This window comes from Hemitrygon akajei, unplaced genomic scaffold (genome assembly GCF_048418815.1).
Source record: "Hemitrygon akajei unplaced genomic scaffold, sHemAka1.3 Scf000058, whole genome shotgun sequence".
NCBI classification, from domain to species: domain Eukaryota; kingdom Metazoa; phylum Chordata; class Chondrichthyes; order Myliobatiformes; family Dasyatidae; genus Hemitrygon; species Hemitrygon akajei.
This window is the reverse complement of record NW_027331944.1, coordinates 5,870,056-5,896,924: the sequence shown is the minus strand read 5'-3', so window position 1 is coordinate 5,896,924 and position 26,869 is coordinate 5,870,056. Positions and strand designations below refer to the sequence as shown.

The following is a 26,869-nucleotide window of genomic DNA, read 5'->3' as shown; positions in this document are numbered from 1 at the left end:
AGCCTCTCTGGTGTCTAGGAAATAGTAAGAATAACGCAAGATAAATTAATAAAATTTCGCCCTGACCGAGGGAGCGTACTGTGAGGCAACGAAGCTCAAGTGCTTAACAATACAGAGATAACGTTGAGCAGCGAATACACAGAGGTCCATTTACTATAAATTCAAGAGCTTTTCGTTTTCGTTTCTCGAAATATCACAATTAATGCCCAGATAATTCACTTTTACTACCTTTTAAGAACATTGGGTGTAGTACCTCCCCTATTATAGGTATGAGCAATGATGACATCTGGGCCTAATTGCAAAATTAAGCGTTCAGCATATCACGCAGCATCTTGGACAATCCCAGTTCTGATACTGGGTCTTCCACAGTGTCTTGTTCACAGATCCAATCTGATGTACCGAGTTTCCAGCACTTTATAAGAGGACGCAGGAATATGGCATTGGGGTGAAAAAAATAATCAGCCATGATTGAATGATGGAGGAGACTCGATGGATCGAATCACTTCATTCTGCTCTGATATCTTAGCATGACTGAATGATGAGTCCTTCGTATCCCGCAGCAGGATTTGTGACGTGTGAGGGACAATTACAGATTTGTTCAATGAGATTCTTTTTATTTGTCTTCAGCGTTTAAATTTCAGTGAGATTCGCTTTTGGAACATTGAGCAGAAACGTTTTGCTCTCATTTGTATTGTTAATGTGCTTCATTATCTCTCTGGTTAAAGTTAGACCTGCGGGTGAGAGATTTATTGGAAGAAAAGTCCACGACTGGAAGCAAACCACAACTGAAGACGACGGGGGCAGCAACAATGAACCAGCCCGAGGATTGAGAGCATCAACAGGAGAGGAACTCTTCTGACTCAGTTTTCCATTAATTCAGTCAGGAGAAAGTTTGGTGAGTCTCATTTAGTCAAACACTGGTCCTTTAGACATCACTTACCTGTACCAAGGTAGGTACGAAAATAGATGGAATGGACTGAATGTGCCCAGAGATACCAGTTGCCTCTCCAATCACTAAAGATCCGGTAAAGTGCTTTCAGAAGCCCAACTCTTTACAGTCACTCACATTCTCTCAGTCTTTGGCTCATTTGAAGGTCCTGCATCATCTGAAGTAGCTTTTGGTTAGTTCTGATGTTTCCTTGTTACGTTATAATCATCTTAAAATGCGTTGACAACTTCCTACTTTTATTAGAGGCCGCAAGTGCGTCGTACTGTAGTGATTGTAGAAAGGTGGAGTTACCATGATCTGCAGCAACATGCCCTTGATCCCATTGGCTATTGCAATCTGCAGTGATATACCTACCCACGAATATATCGTCGCGTAGGCCTCTGCTGAGAACAGACCATTTCTGAAGCAAAATATCCCAACACTGCATTTTATTCAGTCCTCACAAGCACATGGCAACCCATAATTTACATTGACATACCTTGGCCTCATCAAGTACTTTTCTGCTAATTACATTGTCAGAACCTGGTGAACGTGACATTAAGCAGAGGTGGAAATTCAAAGTTATGTTCCCATGGATGTTGTGCATGGGACTTCAGTAAAGCCTTTGACAAAGTGTCACATGACAGCTTGGCCCCCGATGATCAGGTCCCATGCTGTTCAGAGAGAGCAAATTGGATGTATTCAAAATTAGCTTCAAGGTAGCAAGCAAAGAGTGCTGGTTGAAGGTTTCTCCTCGCAATGGAGGCGAGTAATTAGCGGTGTGCCGTGAGGCTACAAATTGGGATCTTTGATATTCGTACCCCCGTAACTGGGTGTCGGACCAGCAAAGATAGAAGAATCCGTTGGGAGTCTGATGGTACTATTTTCAAACAGTCTTTATTAGTAACATATACGAATCAATATCAACAATGCAAATATATAGATAATACACGTTAGCAAATACTAAACCTAAATGTGTGGGTATAATAATAATCAATAATAAACAAACTCTATCGATGCCTAAGGGATAATGAATTGTCATTTGTGGAATATAAAGTTCAGTTCAGTTCATACGTGCTGAGGTAGTTGTTGGTTCTTGTGTTTTAATCGGTGGAGAGAGAGAGAGAGGAGAGAGAGAGAGAGAGGAGGAGAGAGGAGAGAGAGAGAGAGAGAGAGAGAGAGAGAGAGAGAGAGGAGAGAGAGAGGGAGAGAAGGGAGAGAGAGAGAGAGAGAGAGAGAGAGCAAACAGTGACAGCTATTGCCAGGCAAAAACCTTCCTTTACGGTCTTGATCCATCGATGTATTGTTGTGGCCATTCAGGTGTGACCCCTCTGTCCTTCAGCTAGAACCGTTCTTCTGTGGTGCAACCCGTCACACAGGCAGGGGCGGACACACACACAAGCCCCCACCGGCCCTGCTATAACCACTGTGAGTTAAACTGACCGATCCTTTGTTCGGTCCCCGATGCCCCACAGCTTCACGTGGGTTCCAAACACTCAAGCAGTGCTCACTAGTGTGTCTCCTGGTGTGTCTGTGGGGTGTCTCCCCAGACCTCACGTTTATCCCCACTCACGGGGTCTCAGGTGTCAATCAGTTTTGAATGGCTTAGCCCATCAAACCAGGCCACTCCGGCTGTCCACTGAGGAATTTTAATGAACGGAATGGTACCAAGTAATCAGCCCTCTCCGGAGCCATAAGTCTTTCAGGAGTCATAATATGGTGGGTCAACAAGTCTCTCTCTCCCGGTGTTATCTCTCCCTTATCTGATACAGATGTTCCAGTCCCAGTATGTTTTCCCTTTGTCTCTCTTTCTCTCTCATTAGCAGCGTCATAACAGTAGCAGTTTGTGATTCTCCCGGGGGGGGGGGGGGGTGGGGGGTGGGGGGGGGGATACATAGGCAACTCTGTACCCTTCTGCCCATCAGAGTTGTTCATCCTTCATAACACCCCCATCCTTCTAGGAATTTTCACCATAGGGGAAAATTAACTAATACAGCGTCTTACGGAATTACAGAAGTGTTTTTAACTACAAAGCAATACAGATATACATTCAACTTAGCATCTAGATAAGCAGTCAGCGATTACATTGTCACTTCCTTTAATATGTTGTATCTGAATATCAAACTCTTCGAGCATCAGACTCCAACTTAGTAATCTCTTGTTTTTATTTTTCATGTTAGCCAGGAATACCAAAGGGTTGTGATCTGTATAAACAATTAAGGGTCTTTGTGGTGAACAAATGTACACTGCAAAATGTTGTATTGCCAAAACAAGTGCCAACAATTCCTTGTCTACGGTAGAGTAATTCCTCTGTTGCACTTTGAACTTCCGAGAGAAATACGCTACTGGGCGTTCCACTCCATCCCCTGCTTTCTGCAATAGGACTGCCCCTGCAACCTCATCACTGGCATCAGTCGCCAGGGAGAAAGGTTCCAACAAGTCAGGTGCCTTTAACACAGGGTGATGGCACAGTATGGTTTTTAACTTGTCAAAAGCATCCTGACAAGATTTGTTCCACACAAATTTTTCTTCCTTCCGTCGGAGTTTTGTAAGCGGGAGGGCGATATCAGCAAAGTTCTTACAAAATCTTCGATAGCACCCCACCATGCCCAAAAATCTTCTCAAGGGTCTTTTATTTGTTGGTACAGGAACCTCAGAAATAGCCTGTAGTTTTGCCTGCACAGTAGCCAACTGCCCCTCTCCTACCACATACCCCAAGTAGGTGATTGTGGCATGACCAAATTCACTCTTTGCAAGGTTCACTGTAAGTTGGGCTGCAGAAATTCTTTTAAACAGGTTTTCTACAGCCTCAATGTGCTCATCCCAGGTGTCACTCCAAACTACCACATCGTCAACATAAGCCTTGGTATTTGTTAACCCTTTTATCACCATGTCAATCATCCTCTGGAATGTCCCTGGTGCATTTTTCATTCCGAACGGCAAGACGTTGTACTCGTAAAACCCGGATGGGGTGACAAAGGCTGAAATTTCTCGAGCCCTGTCCGTTAAAGGAACGCACCAGTATCCCTTTAACAAGTCAATCTTAGTGATGTACCTCGCTTTCCCCATTTTATCAATGCAATCGTCCACCCTAGGGATAGGGTAAGCATCTGTCGGCGTGACAGCGTTCACCTTTCTGTAATCGGTACAGAATCTTATGGTACCGTCCGGTTTCGATACTACTAAGCAGGGAGAGGCCAACGCAGAAGAGGATTCACGAATTATACCAGCAGCTAGCATATGCTCAATTTATTTTTCCACTAGCTTGCTCTTTTCCAAATTCATCCGATAAGGGGATTGTTTAATAGGCTGGGTCGAGGTAACAATGACATCATGCTCTGTTCCTTTACACCTCCTTAGAACATCTGGACATAAATCTGTATGCCGTTTAATGAGCTGTGTTAATTGCTCTCTTTGTTCAGGCTCTAAGTGATTGACTATCAGCAAGGTTGGCTAGAATAGCTGAGTTCTCTAGTCTGGTGGGTTTTATACTTACCTTTTCAAACCGCTCTGGTTCCTCCTCAACACTCCTCTCTGCTTCATCAGTTTCCGTGACTGCACCGAGCACCGCGGGGGTCGTTTCATGATAACCTTTCAGCAGGTTTACATGAACCCACTGGTTCGGCTTGCGTCTATCAGGGGTTTCAATCACATAATTCAGCGAGTCTATTTTCTTAACTACTTTGTATGGTCCTTGAAACCTTGCCTGTAGGGGGTTGGTAACTACCGGGAATAGGACCAAGACCTTATCGCCCACGTGAAATCCTTGCTCTCGGGTACGTTTGTCATACCATTGCTTCATTCTCGTCTGGGATTCTTTTAAATTTTCCTTTTCCAAGGCGCATACCTTATGGAGTCTTTCCCGGAATTTTAAAACACAGCCAATCACACTGACTTGAACTTTCGGACTGGACCACTTCTCTTTAAGTAGGGTTAAAGGTCCTCTGGGCCTGTGACCAAAAACGAGTTCAAACGCACTGAACCCCAGAGATTCCTGAACCGTATCCCTTACTGCAAATAACAGAAGTGGTAATGCATCATCCCAGTCTCGAACGTTTTCCTGACAATAAGTTTTAATCATGGTCTTTAGTGTAGCGTGGAATCTTTCCAACGCTCCTTGAGATTCCGGATGGTATGGAGACTCTAAAATTTGTTTAACTCCCATCTGTGTTATCATTTGCTGAAATGCTCTGGATGTAAATGTACTCCCCTGATCCGACTGTATTTCCTTAGGTAGCCCCACTATGGTAAAGAATTTAATGAAGGCCCTCACCACCGCAGGGGTCCTAATATTCCCCAAAGGCACAGCCTCTGGAAATCGTGTAGCGGCACACAGCATGGTCATGACGTACTTCCGCCCACTCGCTGTTCTGGGCAAAGGACCCACAAAATCCACAATGATTCGGGAGATAGGCTCCTCAAAAGCGGGTATCTGTCTGAGAGGTGCCTTAGGGATAATCTGGTTCGGCTTTCCTACCACCTGACACGTATAGCACCTTTTACAATAATCAGCTATATCCTTCCTCATTTTTGGCCAACAGAAATCTTTCATAACCCTATCCACAGTCTTTCTTACTCCCAAATGTCCCCCTAGATGTCTCTTATGAGCTAAGTTAAAAATTTTATCCCGATGCCCCTTCGGTACTACCACCTGATGTTCCAACGCCCAGTCCTCATCGTCTGGCACCGTGGTCGGCCTCCACTTCCTCATCAACACTCCGTCCTTCAGGTAGTAGCCCTCTGGTTCTTTATCCAGTTCTGTCTCAGAAAGAACTGACTTTCTCAATGCCACAAGCTCCTCGTCACGTCTCTGCTCCTTTATAAATTCTCTCCTTGCTAAGGGTATGTCTACCTCCTCTCCTTTATTCTCTTTCACCTCCCTATTCTCCGCTTTACCATCCCCTAACCCCTCTTGGTACAAGGTCGGTAAAAACGGCTCAGCCAAATCAACACTGGACTCATTTAAACTGTCCTCTTTCTCAGCTGCCTTTCTCGAGATGCTGCGAGTGATTGCGCATGCGGGATAGATCTTAGAATCTAGGGGCGGGTCCTCAGCACTCACAGGCTTGCTTGTTAATTTCACTGCTGCACACACGTCACCACCTGCTAAATCATTACCAAGAAGGACGTCCACGCGGTCTCTCGGTAATTCTGGCCGCACCCCTACTTCAACTCGTAGGCCCGAAGGATAGCCTGTTTTACTTCCTCATAATCCACAGACTCCCCCTCGGACAACGCCGCATATGCCCGTTGAGCCTTTCCTTTTAATACACTTTGCAACAACGCCACCCACTGATCTCTGGGCCACTTCTGATTCACTGCCACCTTTTCAAAATGCAAGAAGTAACTATCAACGTCCGTCTCCTCGAACGGAGGTACTAACCTAAACTCCCTACTAACATTAAACTTCTTAACTGAGCCTTCCACCCGCTCTTTTCCCTGTAGCTTTAACCTCTCCATGTCCAGCGCATGCTGCCTATCTCTCTCCGTTTCCCTTTTCTCCATCTCCCTTTCAGCCTTTTCCTTCTCCCAGGCAGCTCTTTCCGGCTCCCTTTTCGCCTCTAACTCCTTTAGCTGGAGCTCATACTCCCTTTTCTTCTGTTCCGCGTCTAACCTTAATTTTTCCATCTCAAACTGAGCCACCCCAACAACTGGTTTCTTTTCAGGGAACACATCCTTGTCTATATAATACTGGGCTATGGCCCTCTGTATCTCCCACTTTTTCATTGACGACTTCACCTCTGTGAGATTTAATCGTTTCGCAATATTCACCAAGTTCGTCTTTGTGGCATCCTCTAGCGCCTTCAAAGTCGGGCTTTCTAAACATTTGTCTATATCCATCTATTCAAGTTTCCTGTCTGGTTACCCACGCAACCAGATCAAATAATGTACTTACAGCCCGATTCACTGGCCCCACATTTTGTTATTCATATCCCGGACGAGCCCCCAATTTGTTACGCACCCCATAATTGGGGGTCGGACCAGCAAAAATAGAAGAATCCGTTGGAGTCTGGTGGTACTATTTTCAAACAGTCTTTATTAGTAAAATATACAAATCAATATCAACAATGCAAATATATAGATAATACACGTTAGCAAAAACTAAACCTAAAAGAGTGGGTATAATAATAATCAATAATAAACAAGCTCTATCGATGTCTAGGGGATAATGAATTGTCATTTGTGAATATAAAGTTCAGTTCAGTTCATACGTGCTGAGGTAGTTGTTGGTTCTTGTGTTTTAATCGGTGGAGAGAGAGAGAGAGAGAGAGAGAGCGAGAGCGAGCAAACAGTGACAGCTATTGTCAGGCAAACCTTCCTTTACGGTCTTGATCCGTCGATGTGTTGTGGCCATTCAGGTATGACCCCTCTGTCCTTCAACTAGACCGTTCTTCTGTGGTGGACTCGTCACTCTAGCATGAGTGGACACACACACAAGCCCCCACCGGCTCTGCTATAATACTGTGAGTTAAACTGACCGATCCCTTTGTTCGGTCTCCGATGCCCCACAACTTCAACTGGGTTCCAACACTCAACCAGTGCTCAATAGTGTGTCTCCTGATGTGTCTGAAGGGTGTCTCCCCAGATCTCACTTTTATCCCTACTCACAGGGTTTCAGTTGACCATCAATTTTGAATGGCTGTGTCCATCAAACCAGCCCACTCCGTCTGTCCACTGAGGAATTTTAATGAACAGAATGGTACAAGATAAACAACCCTCTCAGAAGCCATGTCTTGCAGAAGTCATAATATGGTAGATCAACAAGTCTCACTTCCCGCTTTATCTCTCTCTTATCTGCAGCAGATGTTCCAATTCCAGCATGTTTTCTCTCACATCTCTCTCTCTCTGATTAGCAGCATAGCAACAGTAGCGGTACTTGTTGCTTCTTGTGTTTTAATCGGTGGAGACAGAGAGAGAGAGAGAGCAAACAGTGACAGCTATTGCCAGACAAACCTTCTTTTACGGTCTTGATCCATCGATGTGTTGTTGTGGCCATTCAGGTATGACCCCTGTGTGCTTCAGCTAGACCGTTCTTCTGTGGTGCACTCGTCACACAGGCAGGGGCGGACACACAATCAAGCCCCCACCGGCCCTGTTATAACACTGTGAGTTAAACTGACCGATCCTTTGTTCGGTCTCCGATGCCCCACACCTTCTCGTGGGTTCCAACACTTAAGCAGTGCTCACTAGTGTGTCTCCTGGTGTGTCTGAGGGGTGTCTCCCCAGACCTCACTTTTATCCCCACTCATGGGGTCTCAGGTGTCAATCAGTTTTGAATGGCTTTGTCCATCAAATCAGCCCACTCCGGCTGTCCACTGAGGAATTTTAATGAACAGAATGGTACCAAGTAAACAGCCCTCTCCGGAGCCATAAGTCTTTCAGGAGTCATAGTATGGTGGAACAACAAGTCTCTCTCTCCCGGTGTTATCTCTCCCTTATCTGATACAGATGTTCCAGTCCAAGTATGTTTTCCCTTTGTCTCTCTTTCTCTCTGATTAGCAGCGTGGTAACAGTAGCAGTTTGTGATTCTCCCGGGGGGGGGGGGGGGGTATCGTGGGCAACACTGTACCCTTCTGCCCATCAGAGTTGTTCATCCTTCATAACACCCAACACTGCATTTTATTCAGTTCTCACTAGCAAGTGGCAACCAACAGTTTACATTGACATACCTTGGCCTCATCAAGTACTTTTCTGCTAATTACATTGTCAGAACCTGTGAGCGTGACATTAAGCAGAGGTGGAAATTCAATGTTATGTTCCCATGGATGTTGTACATGGGACTGTAGCAAAGTCTTTGACAAGGTGTCACGTGGCAGCTTGGTCTCGATGATCAGGTCCCATGCTGTCTGGAGAGAGCAAATTGGATGCATTCAAAATTAGCTTCAAGGAAGCAAGCAAAGAGTGCTGGTTGAAGGTTTCTCCTCGCAATGGAGGTGAGTAATTAGCGGTGTGCCGTGAGGCTACAAGTTGGGACCTTTGGTATTCGTTATTTTATAGCAATGATTTGGATGCGGTTGCACAAGGATTACTTAACAGGTAAGTTCGTAGAATGCACAACATTAGTAGTTGCTGTTCCCCAAAGAGAATAAAGAAAAATAAATTAAGTCATGTGAAAATATTGAATAACGGGTCGCCAGATTTGCTCAAAATTAAAGGATGTATCAAATGACCGGCTTTTAATTTTCTCCAAGCTTAGACATGACATGATGGAGCAGAGCCAATAAAAGACAGTAGGTGGGTTAGATTCTTTCCAGTGTAGCAAAATAACTCTCCGAGCCAATAAGATTGAAAAAGCTATCACATGTTGGGCGGAAGCAGACACGTTGCTTGCTTCCTCTGAAATAATCCCAAAAATAGCTGTAAGTGGATTAGGTTGAACATCCACGTCTATAACTTTAGAAAATATTCCAAACACATCCCTCCAAAAATTGTTTAAGCTTACACATGACCAAAACATATGAGTTAGAGTAGCTACATCTGCGTTAAATCTGTCACAAATAGGGCTTATATTAGGAAAAATATACGCCAATTTATCTTTGGACATATGGGCCCTGCGTACTATCTTAAACTGAATTAAGATATGGCGTGCGCAGATAGATGAATTATTAACTAAATAAACAATTTTACTATATTGATGATCCGAAAGTGAATGTTGAAGTTCTACTTCCCAGACGCGTTGAACCCTATCATTAGGCGACATGCGAGCATTCATTAACTGTTTATAAATGATAGTTATTAATCGCTTTTGAAAAGGTTTAAACTGAAAAACAGCATAAGCCAAATTTAAAGAGCAGGCCGAGGGGTAATTCGGTAAAAATCACATTAAAAATTCTTAAACTGTAAATATCTGAAACAATGTGTATTAAAGATATCATATTTATACATTAACTGTGAAAAAGACATTAAACAGTCTTCTAAAAACAAATCTAAAAAGTTTTTATTCCCTTAATTTTCCATGTTAAAAAAGCCTTATCCAAAGTTGATGGCTTAAAAAAGCGATTATTTATTTATTTATTTGTTTGTTTGTTTGTTTGTTTGTTTGTTTATTTTTCTTTATTCTGTTTGGGGAAAATCCTTATCCATGAAGGTTCGGAGATGACTGGAAGGATTTTTCTCTGATTTGTATATTCTTTATTTGAAAATCAACAAAAAGATTGAAAAATGAAAATGTGTAGTTGCTGTTCACAGAGAAGGTTATCGTAGCATCTAGGGGATCTAAATGGACAGGGGCTGGTAAAGAGATTGCAAACCCAATCTGATCAGCAGCGGATTCATGCCGATGTTGGGGATCATGTGGAGAAACAGCCAGAGGAAGTGGATGAGCCAGGTGCAGTTACATAATTCAAAAAGCAGTTGGGGTGTGTAGATGGAGTGAAAAGGACAGAAGGGAGATGGCCCCATCACAGGAAACTGTGACCATCTCGGTGGCACTGTGGTTGGCATTGTCTCGATGAGCTGAACGGTGTATGTTTGTGCTCTGTTGCTCTGTGACTCTGTCAGTAGTTGCGCCAGGTATCAGCGGACAGACATAGACATCGTGTGGAAGGTGTTGATAATGGGGAATGCTTGGTACCCAAGCCAACTGCTTCAGGTCTGGTAATGTGCTTTCAGAAGCACAGCTCTTTACAGTCACTCACATTCTCTGAGTGTTTGCTCATTTGAAGGTGCTGCATCATCTGAAGTAGCTTTTGGTCAGTTCTGATGTTTCCTTGTTACCTTATAATCATCTTAAAATGCGTTGACAATTTCCTCCCTTTATAAGAAGCCCCAAGTGTGTCGTGTTGTAGTGATTGTAGAAATGTGGAGTTACCATGGACTGCAGCAACATGCCCTTGATCCCATTGGCTATTGCAATGTGCAGTGATATACTTACCCTCGAATATATCGTCGCGTAGGCCTCTGCTGAGAACAGACCATTTATAAAGCAAAATATCCCAACATTGCATTTTATTCAGTCCTCACTAGTACATGGCAACCCATAATTGACATTGACATACCTTGGCCTCATCAAGTACTTTTCTGCTAATTACATTGTCAGAACCTGTGAACGTGACATTAGCAGAGGTGGGAATTCAAAGTTATGTTCCCATGGATGTTGCGCATGGGACCAGTAAAGCCTTTGACAAGGTGTCACATGACAGCTTGGTCTCGATGATCAGGTCCCATGCTGTCCGGAGAGAGCAAATTGGATGTATTCAAAATTATCTTCAAGGTAGCAAGCAAAGAGTGGTGGTTGAAGATTTCTCCTCGCAATGGAGGCGAGTAATTAGCGGTGTGCCGTGAGGCTACAAGTTGGGACCTTTGATATTCGTTATTTTATAGCAATGATTTGGATGCGGTTGCACAAGGATTACTTAACAGAGAAGGTTATCGTAGCATCTAGGGGATCTAAATGGACAGGGGCTGGTAAAGAGATTGCAAAGCCAATCTGATCAGCAGCGGATTCATGCAGATGTTGGGGATCATGTGGAGGAAACAGCCAGAGGAAGTGGATGAGCCAGGTGCAGTTCCATAATTCAAAAAGCAGTTGGGGTGTGTAGATGGAGTGAAAAGGACAGAAGGGAGATGGCCCCATCACAGGAAACTGTGACCATCTCGGTGGCACTGTGATTGGCATTGTCTCGATGAGCTGAACGGTGTATGTTTGTGCTCTGTTGCTCTGTGACTCTGTCAGTAGTTGCGCCAGGTATCAGCGGACAGACATAGACATCGTGTGGAAGGTGTTGATAATGGGGAATGCTTGGTACCCAAGCCAACTGCTTCTCTGATACAGGGGATGGAAATACTTTTACACTTGCAAAGTAATCGAACTCTCTCTGACTCACTGTCTGCTTGTTGTGTAATTCAGGGTATCACCAGCAGGTGGAGTTTCCAAAACCCGGAGCAGAATGTAAACAAGACGACGACAATCAACAATCGTCAGTTAGAATCAGAATGGACGCAGGTATGATCACCGGGATTTTTGAATTAAACTTTTCTCGCGTTTGTACACAGTAGTTCAGATGAAGAAACTTACACAGATGTTAACAGGGCATAGAAAACTTTCATCAAGCAGTGTCATTTATCCCACTGGTAAAGCGGCCTTGAGTAATTGATCAACCCAACAGTTCCAGCGCAGGGACCTGGCACCAGTAATGGTCGAATCACTCCGCTCATCATACAAAACTTCACCTGAGTGAAAGGAGCAGGGACTCCTGGATCAGGTGGTCGTAAGTGAAACACAGACAGCAGTGTCACAGCGGTCTCGTGGTTTATGTGAATGTTCAATTTCAGGGTCCGTTTCACCTCCAGACAGGCCCTGATGTGTAAGACATCGCCAACTTTCATTCATAAAACTCAACGCCAGATGATAGGAGCGTTTCCGGGATTTCAGAGATTCTATGATAACACAGCATTTCAGGGTTTGGAAAGAAAGCTATCAAGATCCCTCGGGTTTTTATTGGCTGCTACGCAATGGAGAAGAGGGGTGTTTCCGAAATCTGTTTTCTGTAGCGGAGTGGAGATCATTGCCGGTGCTGGGAATGGCTGAAGATCAGGAGGCAGCTTGCTGTAAATAGCCAAGTGAATGTACGGGCAGTGGAGAAATTGGGAACGTGAGTTACTAAATATTTCCCTCTTGAAGTGATCTTCTACCTTAATTTAAATTCCCAGGATCCCTGCTGGGAAACCCGGCATAACCAATGACCTAATGTCTCTGTCACCTGCAAGCATTGTGATTGTGCTCAAATCTGTGATTCCAGGTGCAACAAAAAAAAAAGATACAGCCTACAAACAGGTCTTTCGGCCCTTCTAATTCATGCTGATCTAAATGTCCCATTTTCCTGTAGCCTTTCCCAAATTTTCCTTGTGAACTTCAATCCCTTTTCCTGCTCGCATGCTCTCAATTTTGTAATTTTATTTGTGTTTTCAGCCTCTTTTGGCTGCACGTAGTTCATACCCATCACCCACCACGTGAAAAAATACCCCTTTGGTCCCTTTTAAATTTCTGCACTCAAGTCTACCCTGGGAAAAGGACTGTGACCATCTACCCTATCTACGACCCGGATTATTTATGTTCATATATGATGTGTATATGGTCACTCTTCAGGCTCCTGAGCTCCAGGACAAACTGTCCAAGCCGAAACATATAAAAGAGGATGCTGTCCAAGTTGCATGCCATCTTGGACAATGTCTTCCATCCACTCCATAACGTACTGGTTAGGCACAGGAGTACATTCAGCCAGAGACTCATTCCACCGAGATGTAACACCGAGCGTCATAGGTAGTCATTCCTGCCTGTGGCCATCAAACTTTACAACTCCTCCCTCGGAGTGTCAGACACCCTGAGCCAATAGGCTGGTCCTGGACTTACTTCCACTTGTCATGATTTATTTATGGTTTTATATTGCTATATTTCTACACTATTCTTGGTTGGTGCGGCTGTAACGAAACCCAATTTCCCTCGGGATCAATAAAGTATGTCTGTCTGTCTGTACCGTAGTGGTCATTCTCCACTACACTCTTTCCAGCTTAATCACGTCCATCCTATAGATTAGCAACTGCAGCTACACGCAGAGCTCTCTCAGCGAGACTTTGCCAATGACTAGCATAGTTGTTACATGACGATCATCAGGCGGGGGATAAGATGGGAACCAGTGGAGCGGTCAGCATAGATCTCAAGGGAATGGTCAGCCTGCGACCCAGGGTACCGGACGATGTGCGTCTGAAGGTAATGGTCAGTCTGTGACCAAGGGGACTGGACATCGTGTTACAAAGTGATTGGAAAATGTGTGATCCAGCAGACTGGGCCATGTGTAATCCCGTTGTTGGTCGGCGTGTGACACAGACTACTGGACAGTAAGTGAACCCGGAAGATTTTAGCTTGTGGAAGATAATCGCAGTGATATTTCCCAGTGTCACCTGACACCGTCAGATTAAGATCCTGTGGTCATCCGTGTGTTCAACTGCAGTGAATTCAGTGATTAATATTACTGTGTCTGTCCTGTAATTTTACTGGGAGTGAATGTGTCTGGTTACCGGCTTATTGGGATGGTCACCTGGCAGGATGTACGCTTCACAATAACCAGCACAGTTCCACTCCAAATCTGGTCAGACTGAGTCTCGGCTCCATTGCAGCATGAATCAGTTTTGCTCAGATCTAAATCATACTCGTATAACCTGCAATTCATCACTTATTTCAGTTGGGAAATTGAAACGAGCAGCGATAAGACTGAAGAGGATTTTAACAGGCGGATCATCGAGGGAAGATGATCTGGACACGGGAAGCAAGGTACCAAAGCAGGGTCAGATTGAGAGCGATGTCCCAATGGAATGCGGTCCGGCCGCAGAGGAGGAGGAGCAAATTCAGCCCAGAGACAGTGACGTCAGAGACACCGATCCGGACCCTGGAACCGGCACAAGCGAGGCGACTGTCTGTCAGCCCAGAGACAGTGACGTCAGAGACACCGATCTGGACCCTGGAACCGGCACAAGGGAGGCGACCGTCTTTCGGCTCGGAAGCTCATTGAACACAGAACTGTCAAGTCCCCAAGAAGGAGCAGGTGAGTGAAATATGAGACTGATGGGTTCTCAGAATGTGGCAGGGAGGAGGACAAAGGTGAGGCCTTTTTCGAGGGCTGATCAGATGAGAGAGGGAATGCGTGGGTGTGGTACATGTGGTGTAGTCGGCAGCCGTTACCCCACTACAGGAAATGCACGACCTGCTCTGAGGATTTCCAGAATGTGCAATGGAGGAAATGCAACTGAGCAGATGAGAAGAGTGTTTCCAGGATGTGAATCAGGGGAAATGTATTCGCCAGGATGGAAAGGGTATCTGCGGGAACTGAATATTACCTACAGTCCCAGCATTTATTGCCCATCCAAAACTGAAATAGGTGAGTGGGTGGGATGGGGGATGACTGGTTTGCCCCTCTATTAACCTAATGCCTCGGACATTGTTTGTTGGGTTTTAAGGTCAGTGTTGGAGATGGGGAATCAATCCATTTTTGTGACTGTGAGCAGGTTCAAGTCATGTTTTTATTTTTAAGTTGGGTGAGAGCGGTGGAGACGAGGGATATTTGAGTACAACCCTACATTTTCCTTTCTATATTCACAGAGCCAGAGTTTACCATCTCTGACCTCCTGGCAGAGGGGGAGGAATATCGACTGAACCAACTGACAAAGTTCTACAGGGACAGACTCCAACAAGCAATTGAAGCAAAGGTTGAAAGACTCGGTTCGATGTTGAGAAAGGAGGGATATTTCAGTAGAGAAGAAAATGAGGTGAGTTTAGTTTGTGCATTGTCACAGAACTGCTGAGAATAGTGACCAAAATTAATCTTCACATTCTTGGCGTTTTACCTGGCAATGGAGACTTTGATCTCTGACTTGGTTTCAGCTGTTAAGGTGGGGAGCCTCAGCTTTTCTCTCACCTGCTGTATTTATCAGCAGTGGCGGCAAGTTATGGAAACTATGACGATTAAAGAGGAGGAAGTACTGGCACTTTTAAGGAATATGAAAGTGGTTCAATCTCCGGGTCCTGACAGGATTTTCCCTAGGACCTTGAGGAAAGTTGGTGTAGAAATAGCAGGGACTCTGACAGAAATATTTCAGATGTCATTAGAAACGGGGATGGTGACGGAGGATTGGCGTATTGCTCATGTTGTTCCATTGTTTAAAAAGGATTCTAAGAGTAACCCTAGCAATGATGGGCCTGTAAGATTGACGTCAGTGATGGGTAAATCAATGGAAAGTATTCTTAGAGATGGTATATATAATTATCTGGATAGACAGGGTCTGATTCGGAATAGTCAGCATGGATTTGTACGTGGAAGGTCATGTTTGACAAATCTTATTGAATTTTATGAAGAGGTTATGAGGAAAGTTGACGAGGGTAAAGAAGTGGATGTTCTCTATATGGACTTCAGTAAGACCTTTGACAAGGTTATGTACGGAAGTTTAGTTAGGAAGATTCAATCGTTAAGTATTAATATTGAAGTAGTAAAATGGATTCAACAGTGGCTAGATGGGAGATGCCAGAGAGTAGTGGTGGATAACTGTTTGTCAGGTTGGAGGCCGGTGACTAGTGGTGTGCCTCAGGGATCTGTCCAATGTTGTTTATCATATACATTAATGATCTGGATAATGGGGTGGTAAATTGAATTAGTAAGTATGCAGATGATACTAAGGTAGGTGGCGTTGTGGATTATGAAGTAGGTTTTCAAAGCTTGCAGAGATTTAGGCCACTTAGAAGAGTGGGATGAACGATGGCAGATGCAGTTTAATGCTGATAAGTGTGAGGTGCTACATTTTGGTCGGAATAATCAAAATAGGACATACATGGTAAATGGTAGGGCATTGAAGAATGCAGAAGAACAGAGTGACCTAGGAATAATGAGGCATAGTTCCCTGAAGGTGAAATCTCATGTGGATAGAGTGGTGAAGAAAGCTTTTGGTATGCTGGCCTTTATAAATCAGAGCATTGAGTATAGGAGTTGGGATGTAATGTTAAAATTCTACAAGGCATTGGTGAGGCCAAATTTGGAGTATTGTGTACAGTTCTGGTCACCGAATTATAGGAAAGATGTCAACAAAATAGAGAGAGGACAGAGGAGATTTACTAGAATGTTACCTGGGTTTCAGCACCTAAGTTACAGGGAAAGGTTGAACAAGTTAGGTCTTTATTCTTTGGAGCGTTGAAGGTTGAGGGGGATTTGATAGAGGTATTTAAAATAATGAGGGGAATAGATCAAGTTGACGTGGATAGGCTTTTTCCATTGAGAGTAGGGGAGATTCAAACAAGAGGACATGATTTGAGAATCAGCGGGCAAAAGTTTAAGGATAATACGAGGGAGAATTTCTTTACTCAGAGGGTGGTAGCTGTGTGGAATGAGCTTCCAGTAGAAGTGGTAGAGGCAGGTTCGGTATTGTCATTTAAAGTAAAATTGGATAGGTATATGGACAGGGATGGAATGCGACTAACATGATGGCCTATTTCCGTGCTGTAATTGTTATATGGTTATATGGTGTTATATATATCTGGACTTCGAACAGGCATTCAGTCCGAAACTAATTTCAAATCTTGTTTGAACCATCGGGCAGATTCACCTCATCTCATTAATCCAGGATGAATATTAAACTGTCAGATTGTAAACTGAGCCAACCGGCTTCACTGCGGTACTTGACAGAGGGAAAACTGCTAACCACACCTGGTCTTGGCTCCGTGAGTTCCCAAACAATGTGTGGCTGATTTGTCATAGTCATTGAAAAGTACAGCACAGAAGCAGGCCTATTGGCCCATCTATTCCGTGCTGGACTACTTAACTACCTACTCCCATTGACCTTCACCCATTGGTGCTCTATACCCTTAACATTCATGGATCTATCCAGACTTTGTTTAACCGCTTGCACTACTTGCACTGCGAGCCAGTTTCACACTCTTAACAACCTCTGAATCAACAAGTTTCACCTTTGTGCCCCTTGAACTTTTCACCTTTCACGCTTTACTGATAACCTCTTGTTGTAGTACCTCTTTACCTCAGTACAAAATGGTGCTTGCATTTATCCTGTCTATACCCCCATGTAATTGTGTGAACTTCTCTCAAATCTCCCCTCAATCTTCCACGTTCCAATGAATAAAGTCCTAACACGGTCACTCTTTTCTTATAACTTAGGTCTTCTAGTCCTGACAACATCCTTGTTTTTTTTTGTGTACTCTTTCAAACTTATTTCCAGCTGCCCTGTAGGTAGGTGAGCAGAACTGCACATAATTTCCAAATTAGGCCTCGCCAACGTCTTATGCACCATCATAGCCCATTTACTGTACACGATATTTTCATTTATGAAGGTCAATGCGCTAAAAAAACTTTCTTTCAGAGCCTATCAACATTTGCCGCCATTTTCAATTACTTATGTACCTGTATTCCCAAATCACTTTGTTATACCAGTCTCTGTGTAAGATCTACCCTGATTGGTCCATCCAAAGTGCAACATCTTGCACCTGTCTGTATTAAATTGCATCAGCATCTTTTAAACCCATTCTCCAGTTGGTCCAGATCTCACTGCAAGCTCGTGTAGTCTTCCTCTTTGTCAACTGCACCTTCCCAACGTTGGAGTCATCTGCAAATTTGCTGATGCTGTTAAGCGTAATTTCATCCAGGTCATTGATATAGATTACAAACAACAATAGCACAGCACCGATCCCCGTGAAACTACACGAGATACAGGCGCCAATCAGAAATGCAAGTCTATAGTGACACTCCGGATTCTTTCAGAAAAGTTAGTGTCTAATCCAGTTTACTACTTCTTGAATGCTAAGCAACTGAACCTTCTAGAGCAACCTCCTATACGGGACCTTGTCAAATACCGTACTGAAGTCCATGAAGACAATATCCACAACCTTGCCTTCATCAACTTTCCTGGTAACTTCCTCGAAAATCTCTGATATTAATTAGATGTGAAAGATCACGCAGAAAGCTGATATCTCATGACCACAAACATCAATAGTTTGATCTAAACGAGCAGAAGAAAGCACAAAACATAAAATAAATCTGCTGACAGGCTGGTATCTCATGATCCCAAAAAATCAACAGGTTGTCCTGAAAGGGAAGAAGATCAATAGGATTTCCTGAAAGGGAAGGGGCAAACAAAAAAAAAACCTGCTAACTTGCTGAATATCTGACTAATGAAAGACAGGGTCACACCATTTCAGGTCACTCTCCTTGGAGCTCACAAACAGTGATTGTCTTGTCCTAGATCTGACCTATTCAGCCATGAGTGGTATTAGAAAATCAAGTGTGTTACACCCGTGAGTAACTCTGTTCTCGTTGGGATTCATTGGCGCTGTCTGTAATGAATCACACAGGCATTATCCAAAGGCAAGAATCTGTAAATATGATGCTGATCTATAAATTCATCATCTGGAGACGTCTGCTTTACTGGTTAAATTTCTTTCACAACTGTAACTCCTCAGATCTGGTAGCAGTGAAACTGAGGGATTATTTTACAGTGCAGTGGACCATAAGGGAATCATGCTGATTTGTTCCATAATTGTTGTCCATTATTCGTGTTATGGAAAAGCTTTCCAATTCCCTTCTGGTATCTGTTCTAGGAGATCAATCATTCAAATCCGGGACACAGAACATAGAACATAGAATAATACAGCACAGTACAGGCCCTTCGGCCCACAGTGTTGTGCTTACCCTTAAACGCTGCCTCTCTTATTTCTCAGAGCGATGTCCTAAGCCCATCCATATTCAGTTACTTTAATTCCATCATAGGGGTATGTTGCCTGAAGACTATTCAATGTTTAATTTATAATTCCTCAGTTAATCAGGAAACCCATGCCTGCATTCAGGAAGTGATCACCATTTTACGGTATGAGTGCCAGGCAGTAACCATCTCCATTATAAGATAGCCGCACTGACATTTCTTAATCTTCTTTTGTCTTTACACATCATAAGACCATAAGACATCAGAGCACAATTGGCCATTAGGACCATCGATTCTGCTCCGCCATTACATCATGGGTGATGTACTATCCCTCTCAACCCCATTCTCCTGCCTTCTCCCAGCGAACTTTGCTGACCAGACTAGTCAAGAAGATACCAACCTCTGTTTTAAATATACTCAATGACCTGGTCTCCGCAGCTGTCAGTGCCAATGAATTCTACAGATTCACTACTCCTAGGCTAAATAATCTCCTCATTTCTGTTCTAAATGGACGTCCCTCTAATCTGAGGCTGTTCCGTCTGGTTCTAGACTCCCCCACTTTGAAACATCATCTCCACGTCTTCTCAATGCCTTTCGATTTTCCACAGGTTACAATTAGATTCCCCCTCATCCTTCTACACTCCAGCCAGTACAGGTGCAGCCAGGAACTATTCCCATCAAAATATGGTTTAATATCACTGGTTCTGTTAGTTTAGATTCCTCTCTGGATTTTTCACAATGCCATCACATATTTTCTCTGATCATGGGATCAAAATATGCAAGTGCGGTCTGGCCAGTGCTTGTTCTTATATTCTGATCCTCTCGAAGTGAATGCTAACATTGTGTTTGCCCTTCCTAACACAGACTCAACCTGCACGGAATCCAGCACTAGGTCTCCAGAGAATCTTTACAACTCTGATTTCTGAATTTTCTCCCAGATTCAAAAATAGTCTACGTCTTCATTATTTCTGCTAAAGTATATGGCCACGTACCTCACTATACTACATTCCAATTGCCACTGGTGTGTCCATTTTCTCATAGGTCCATGTCCTCCCGCGAAATCCCTGCTTCCTCAACACTTCCCCTCCCTCCCCATATCTTCGTAACGCCCACAATAATGGCCATAAAGCCTTCAAATCATTGACATAACGGAAAAAGAAACTGTCCCAAACCCAACCAATGCAGAACACCACTGGTCACCAACATTCGACCAGAGAAAGCCCTATTTGTTCCCATGCTGTGCTTCCTGACAGTCAGACAAATCTGTCTGGAGAAAACATGGATCCTCTATCCATGCCAGTGTCTTTCTTGTCCTACTGTCGGCCCTTGTCTTGTTAAATGGCGTCATGTGGGACACCTGGTCAAAGGTCCTCGGGAAGTCCAAGTAAACAACTTGCTCTGACGTTCCGTTGTCGACCCAGCATGCTGTTCTCTCAAAAAATTCGGACAGTTCCGTCAGGAAAGATTCCCTTCCATGGATTTTGGCCTTTTTTATCACCTGCGTCCAAATACCCCGAAACCTTATCCTCAATATTCGACTGCTGACATCTTCCCAAAAGCTGATCACACTAACTGGCCTATAATTTAAAATGGTCGGTCCTCCGGAACCATTCCAAAATCTAGTGATTCTTGAGTGATCGTCACTAATGTCTCCAGAATCTCTTCAGCCTCCTCCTTCAGAAGCAATCGGGTGCAGTTGATCTGGACTCATCTATCTTCAGAACTTTCAGCTTCCCGAGCGCCTTCTCCGCAATAATTGCAAATACACTCACTTCTGCCACCTGCCATTCTCAAATATCTGGCACGTTCTAGTGTTTTTACAGTGAAGACTGACGCAAAATACTTGCTAATACCTTCCGCCATTTCCTTGTCCCCTGACAGTACCTCTCCACTGTCATTTTCCAATGGCCCAATATCCACTTTCCTCTCTTTCACTCTTCATATATCAGACGGACGTTTTGGTAAGCTATTTTACATTATTCTCTAACCTGCCTTCATATTTCATATTTTCTCTATTTACGGTTTTTGAATTGCCTTCTGTTGATTTGTAGAAACATCCCAGTCCTCCAGCTTTCTACTATATTTTGTAATACTCTGTGCCCTCTCCTTTGCTTTAGTGCTGCTTTGACTACCTCGTCAGCCACGGTTGATCATCCTCCCTTTAGAATAATTCTTCATCTTTGTGATCATTTGTCCTGCACCTTCTGAATTGCTCCGAGAAACTTCAGCCATTCCTGCTCTGCCATTGTCCCTGTTAGTGTCATTTTCGAATGTATTATTGCCCAGCTCCTCTCTCATGCCGAGGTTATTCCTTTATTCTACTGTAGCACTGATACCTCTAACTTTACCTTCTCCCTTTCAACCTGCTGGCTGAGTTCTGCTATTTTATGATCACTGCCTCTTACGGGTTTATTTAGCTAAAGCTCCCTAATCAAATCTAGTGCAATACACAACACAGAATCCAGATCCGCCTTTCCTATAGTGGGCTCAACCATAGGCTTCTCTCAAAAGCGTTCTCATGGGCATTCTATAAATTCCCTCACTTGGGATTCAGCACCGACCTGATTTTCCAAAGCTACCTGCATATTGAAATTCCCCATGACTATTTTAACATTCACCTCTTTACATGCCTCTTCTCGCTCCTGTTGTAATTTGTAGATCACATCTTGGTTACTGTTAACCGGCCTGTATATAATTTCTACCAGGGTCATTTTCCCTATGCAGTTTCTTAACATCTACATTCTCCAATCCGATATCACCTCTTTCTCAGGACCTTTCATTTTTAATGACAACAGAGTCAACCCAACCCTTTCACCCACCTGCTTATCCTTTCGATTTAATATGTAACCTTGGATGTTAGCACCCAAAAATCATCTTCTTTCTGCCTCGATTCAGTGATGCCAACCATCCATTTTCTTTTGCTCTCTCGCTCTCTCCTCTTTTCCGTTTTTGTTGTTACATCTTTTGATGTAATGTTGCACATTGATGGACAAGTAAATTAATCACATTGCATCTACCGCAGAGTGTCAGTGTATCCTTATTCTTACACACTATTGATTTAGAATTTCCTTCAGTTACTGTTTCTCTGTTAATGACTGAACCCAGAGAGGATGAGGCAACAGCCCAGTGACTGCATCTGTTCTGAAGCTACTGGGGCCATGAACAGATACTTTCCTGCACATTCTCCATGTCTGTCTGTCTGCTCCACAATAAGTCCATTGTTTCCTTTTGTAGAAAGTCACTGAACTGACAGAGAAGGGAAACCGGACAGAGAGTTCCAGACTCTTCCTCAGTTTGGTGATGGGCAAAGGCTCCCGGGCACGGAGGGCGATGTGGGAATCCTTTCTGATGTGGAGGACTGAGTTACCGAAGTTGGACAGAATACTGAGGGAAATACAGGAACTCGGTATGTTAAAACCACGTACTGAACACAAAGGCACATTGAGATAAACATTTTAGTTATTTTAATTATTTTAGCTCTGTTTCCATGGATTTTTTTAAATATTTAAACAGGTCCTGATCCACAGGAATACATGAACATCGGCCAAGGTTTATCTGAATTACCCACTCAGCTGATCGGTGAGTGATAAAATGCACAGTTCAAACCACATCTCAAGTGTTAGTCTGTGACTTGGCAAAGCCTGGGAATCAAAATTCGACATTAATCATTCACTGATCTCTGGATTCAAGTAACAATTCAAAGAATCTCTCTTTGCAACCTGAATATTCTACTTTGCATTTTTCTATTAATCCAGCTTTTGGTTCTGATGAAGCCTTCACTTCAGGTCCTAACGCTCTGGGAATCCCAACACACCCGAGGCAGGCTCCTGATACACTGTATGACCCAGTCCAGGTGACTTTTCTATCTTCAGACCTTTCATAGTCCAAGCCCCTTTTCCTTTGTAATAGCACTACACGCAATTCTGTTTGCTGATGATCTTTACCTTTTGGAATTCTGCTAGTGACTTGCACAGAGTTTGTCTGGCATTTCCTTTTCACCCGTTACTGCAACTACAACAGCAGTTTCTAGTGGTCCGATATCGACCCTCTCCCTTTTTTTCACTCTTTATATATCTGGGAATGAGAAAAAAAGGAACGTTGGTATCCTCTCTTATATTATTGACCATATCCTTGCATTACCTGCACATTCACGTATATTTAGGGGCATCTATAACATAGTTGCATCCGTCACGACCCAGACTGTAAATTCCAGGCACACACTACTCTGTGAAAAAACTACCCACAGTTGCTGTAAATTTACCCCATCTCACCTTAACCAAATGCCCTCTGGTATTAGACACCAGTCTTACGTAAAAATAAACAAACAAAATACAGGCTGATGACCCAAACTCTTACCTCTCAAACTTGTACACCTCAGTCAGATCTCTATTCTACCACCAGAGTAAACAAACCAAGTTTATCAAACTTCTACTTGTAGCACATGCCACCGAACCCAGGCAACATCCTGATGAACCTGTTCTGCACCCTCTCCAATCCTTCCAAGAGCTGGACAATCAGAAGTGAACACAATACTCCAGATGCTCCCTAAAACCATAACATCTAGGAGCAGAATTAAGCCATTCGGCTTAGTGAATTTCAATTCCTCTCGACCCCACTATCCCATTCTTCCTAATCAGGAACATATCGACCTGCATTTTAAATATATTCAATGACTTGTCTTCCTCAGCCGTCTATGACAAAAATTTCACAGACTCACCACCCACCAGCCAAGAAATTTCTCCCAATATGGGTCCCCGCCAGCCAGGACAATTCACCTCAGTTCACAAGCATGTTAATTTTCTGTATGAGCCTCCCATGTGGGACCTTGTCAATGACTCTACCAATATACAAATAGACAACATCCATGTGTAACTTCATCCATCACTTTTGTCACCTCCTGGAAGAACTCAATCAAGCTGGCAAGACACAAACCCGACCCAAAGCCTTGCTACTGAACCCTAAACCACTTCAAATATTCCCTCTTTCATACTCCCATGGGGCGGAAGATATAAAAGGCTGAAGGTATGTGCCACCAGCCTCAAGGACAGCTTTAAGACCACCTCCTATGTTATTATTGGCTCTTATTATTAATAAGACAATTTTATATATAAAATGGTAGCATCGTGCATCTCGTAACTAATAACAAGTTACTCAGGTAACCACAATATACTCACAGGAGAGCAGAATGAATTCCGTTAGGGGATGGACAACAGAGAACAGATTATGTAATTCTATTTCAAACCCTATGGAAAGCAGAAATCTTTCAGTGTTAGACTGTCTATCAAAAAACAATTGCTTCTCTCCCTCACATGGTTAAAAGTTCCAAATATATGTAAAATTCATCCAATACTTGTGAAATTTCGGCAACATCTGATGAAGCATTGGTGTACAATAATCTTCCTATTAACAACCACAAAGGAACAACCACCATTATCAGATTCAGATTCAGTTCATTGTCATTTAGAAACCACAAATGCAATGCAGTTAAAAAATGAGACAACGTTCCTCCAGAATGATATCACAAAAGCACATGACAAAACAGACTACACCAGAAAATCCACATAACGTTTGGCAATCCCCAGTCCAGAGTTCGTATTCATATCGCGCTACCGTCTTAGCGCATTCCCCGGAAAGGAGCTCCAAACCCACCAGACAAAACAAGACCAAAAACTAAAGCTCAAGACCTGCACAAAACCACATAGTTACAACAGTGCAAACAATAGCATAATTGATTAAAAAAAACAGACCATGGACACAGTAAAGTAGTCCAAAGATGTTAAAGGACTATAAGTTCAAAAGAAATCACCACACAGTTTCCACAAGTCCCCAGGGTCCCGACAGACTCGCCATCCCACACCGGCGGCAGAAGGGAGTACCCCCGCTATGGACTTCCACCGCGCCGCCCGACTCAGCCTCGCAGACGCAGCACACACCGAAAGCGACCTGACCGCATCGGGCTCCGAGTCCGTCGAACCTCCGAGCCTCCCACCATCCCCTCCGGTACAGCTTCTTCGAGCACCATCCTCTGCCGTGCGTATTAAGATGACCCCACCAAGGGTCATCGGCAACGCGACCCGAGGACTGGGGGCCTGTTCTTCCCAGCAGAGTCCCGGACCTCACAGCAGCAGCAGCAACGAAGAAGGTCTTCCTGGAGATTTCCCGATGTTCCTCCGTGCTCCCACGTCCGTTTTTCAATCGATTATGATTGCGCACGGCACCCTGCTTCACAAATAACAGATAATCAGCTCTGGAGTGGCCGATGTAAGCTGCGTCGCGCCGCCATCTTGGAGTTCATATTTTTATCAAAATAAATCGAGGGATTTGCCAGAGCGACTCACTAAGGCCACTATGATTTTGTGTGGCTTTAAACCCTGTCATAATTTACTGAAACGGAAAAAAATCAGTTATCAAATCAGCAAAAAAATACGAATATACCCTGACACAGCTATACATTGACGAATTGAAATTATTTGCTCTTGCATCAGTAAAGCTAAGACAAATAATTCAAATAATGGAACTAATTTCCAAAGATATGAGCATGAACTTCAGACTAGAAAAGTACAGAACATGATTAAACATAAAGAAAGGTGCAGTCGAACCAGTAGAATATCAAACAGAGCATTAGGTAACAATGCAACAGAATATGAAACATATATTTAGGATATCAATAGGCAAAAAAAAATAGATAATCGTGTGCTAAAGGAAAACCTTCCAACAAAATTTACTTTAGGGCTGAAGAAAATCTGAATTTGCATCAAGGATCAAGAAAATCTGCCAAACAGAGCTGAACAGTAAAAATATAACCAAGGTAGTAAAGACTCACTGTGCCCATATTGACGTATAATTTTGGTGTAATATCCTGGTCTGAAACAGATCTGGAAAATATGCAAGGAAAAATAAGAATTTAAATAACAATTTCTAGAAAACCCCATGTGCACTGGAGTGCACTTGGATTGATATGAACGAGGACGGTATGAGGATGATGAATAACAGAACTAAAACAAATGAGACAACAGCCAGACAAAAATTCTCAGAATCAGGTTTACTATCACGGAAACATGTTGTGAAAATTGTTTTTCTGCGCCAGCAGCACGATTACAGTAAAGTGTGTGCAGTGAGTCTGTATTTATGTATACAATTGTGGAAATAGAGTTGCATCAGCGTGAATTAATCAGTCTGATGGCCTGGTGGAAGAAGCTGTCCCGGAGCCTGTTGGTCCTGGCTTTTACGCTGCGGTACCATTTCCCAGATGGTAGCAGCTGGACTAGTTTGTGCTTGGTGAGACTTGGGTCCAGAATGATCCTTCGGCCCATTTTTACCCCCTATCTCTGAAATGACCTGAGTAGTAGGAAGTTCACATCTACAGATGCACTGGGCTGTCCGCACCAGTCTCTGCAGAGTCCTGCTATTGAGAGAAGTATAGTTCCCATACCAGGCAGTGATGCAGCCAGTCAGGATGCACAAAATTGTGCCCTATAGAAAATCGTTAGCATTTTGGGGCCCATCCCAAACGTCCTCAACCATCTCAGCCATCTGTTTTTCTGATTTTCTTTTTTTTTTGTTCAGACTAGAGAATATGCCAGACAGGATGTCGGAATGCTCCTCTTGCAGGATGTGGGAAGTCAGGGAGACATCCAGTGTCCCTGACAACGATACCTGCAAGAAGCGCATCCAGCTGCAGCTCCTAACAGACCGCATTAGGGAACTGGAGCAGGAGCTGGATGACCTCCGGATCATTCAGGAGACTGAGCA

General features: G+C 43.6%; 1 protein-coding gene across 1 annotated transcript; it reads left to right on the top strand.

Moving 5' to 3' along the window:
* Positions 1-871: 871 nt before the first annotated feature.
* LOC140721631 (uncharacterized) lies at positions 872-26,688 on the top strand. The gene is made up of 7 exons (XM_073036442.1): positions 872-895; positions 11,778-11,873; positions 14,110-14,469; positions 15,024-15,190; positions 22,352-22,523; positions 22,631-22,696; positions 26,684-26,688. Exons 2-7 carry the CDS (start codon positions 11,864-11,866, stop codon positions 26,686-26,688), a joined length of 780 nt encoding a protein of 259 aa, XP_072892543.1. The 5' UTR covers positions 872-895; positions 11,778-11,863.
* Positions 26,689-26,869: the final 181 nt, after the last annotated feature.

Excerpts from the sequence above, each read along its gene's own strand:
- LOC140721631 (XM_073036442.1), top strand. Across the intron at positions 14,470-15,023 it reads AAGTCCCCAAGAAGGAGCAG|AGCCAGAGTTTACCATCTCT; the intron begins GTGAGTGAAATA and ends CTATATTCACAG. Across the intron at positions 15,191-22,351 it reads TCAGTAGAGAAGAAAATGAG|AAAGTCACTGAACTGACAGA; the intron begins GTGAGTTTAGTT and ends TTCCTTTTGTAG.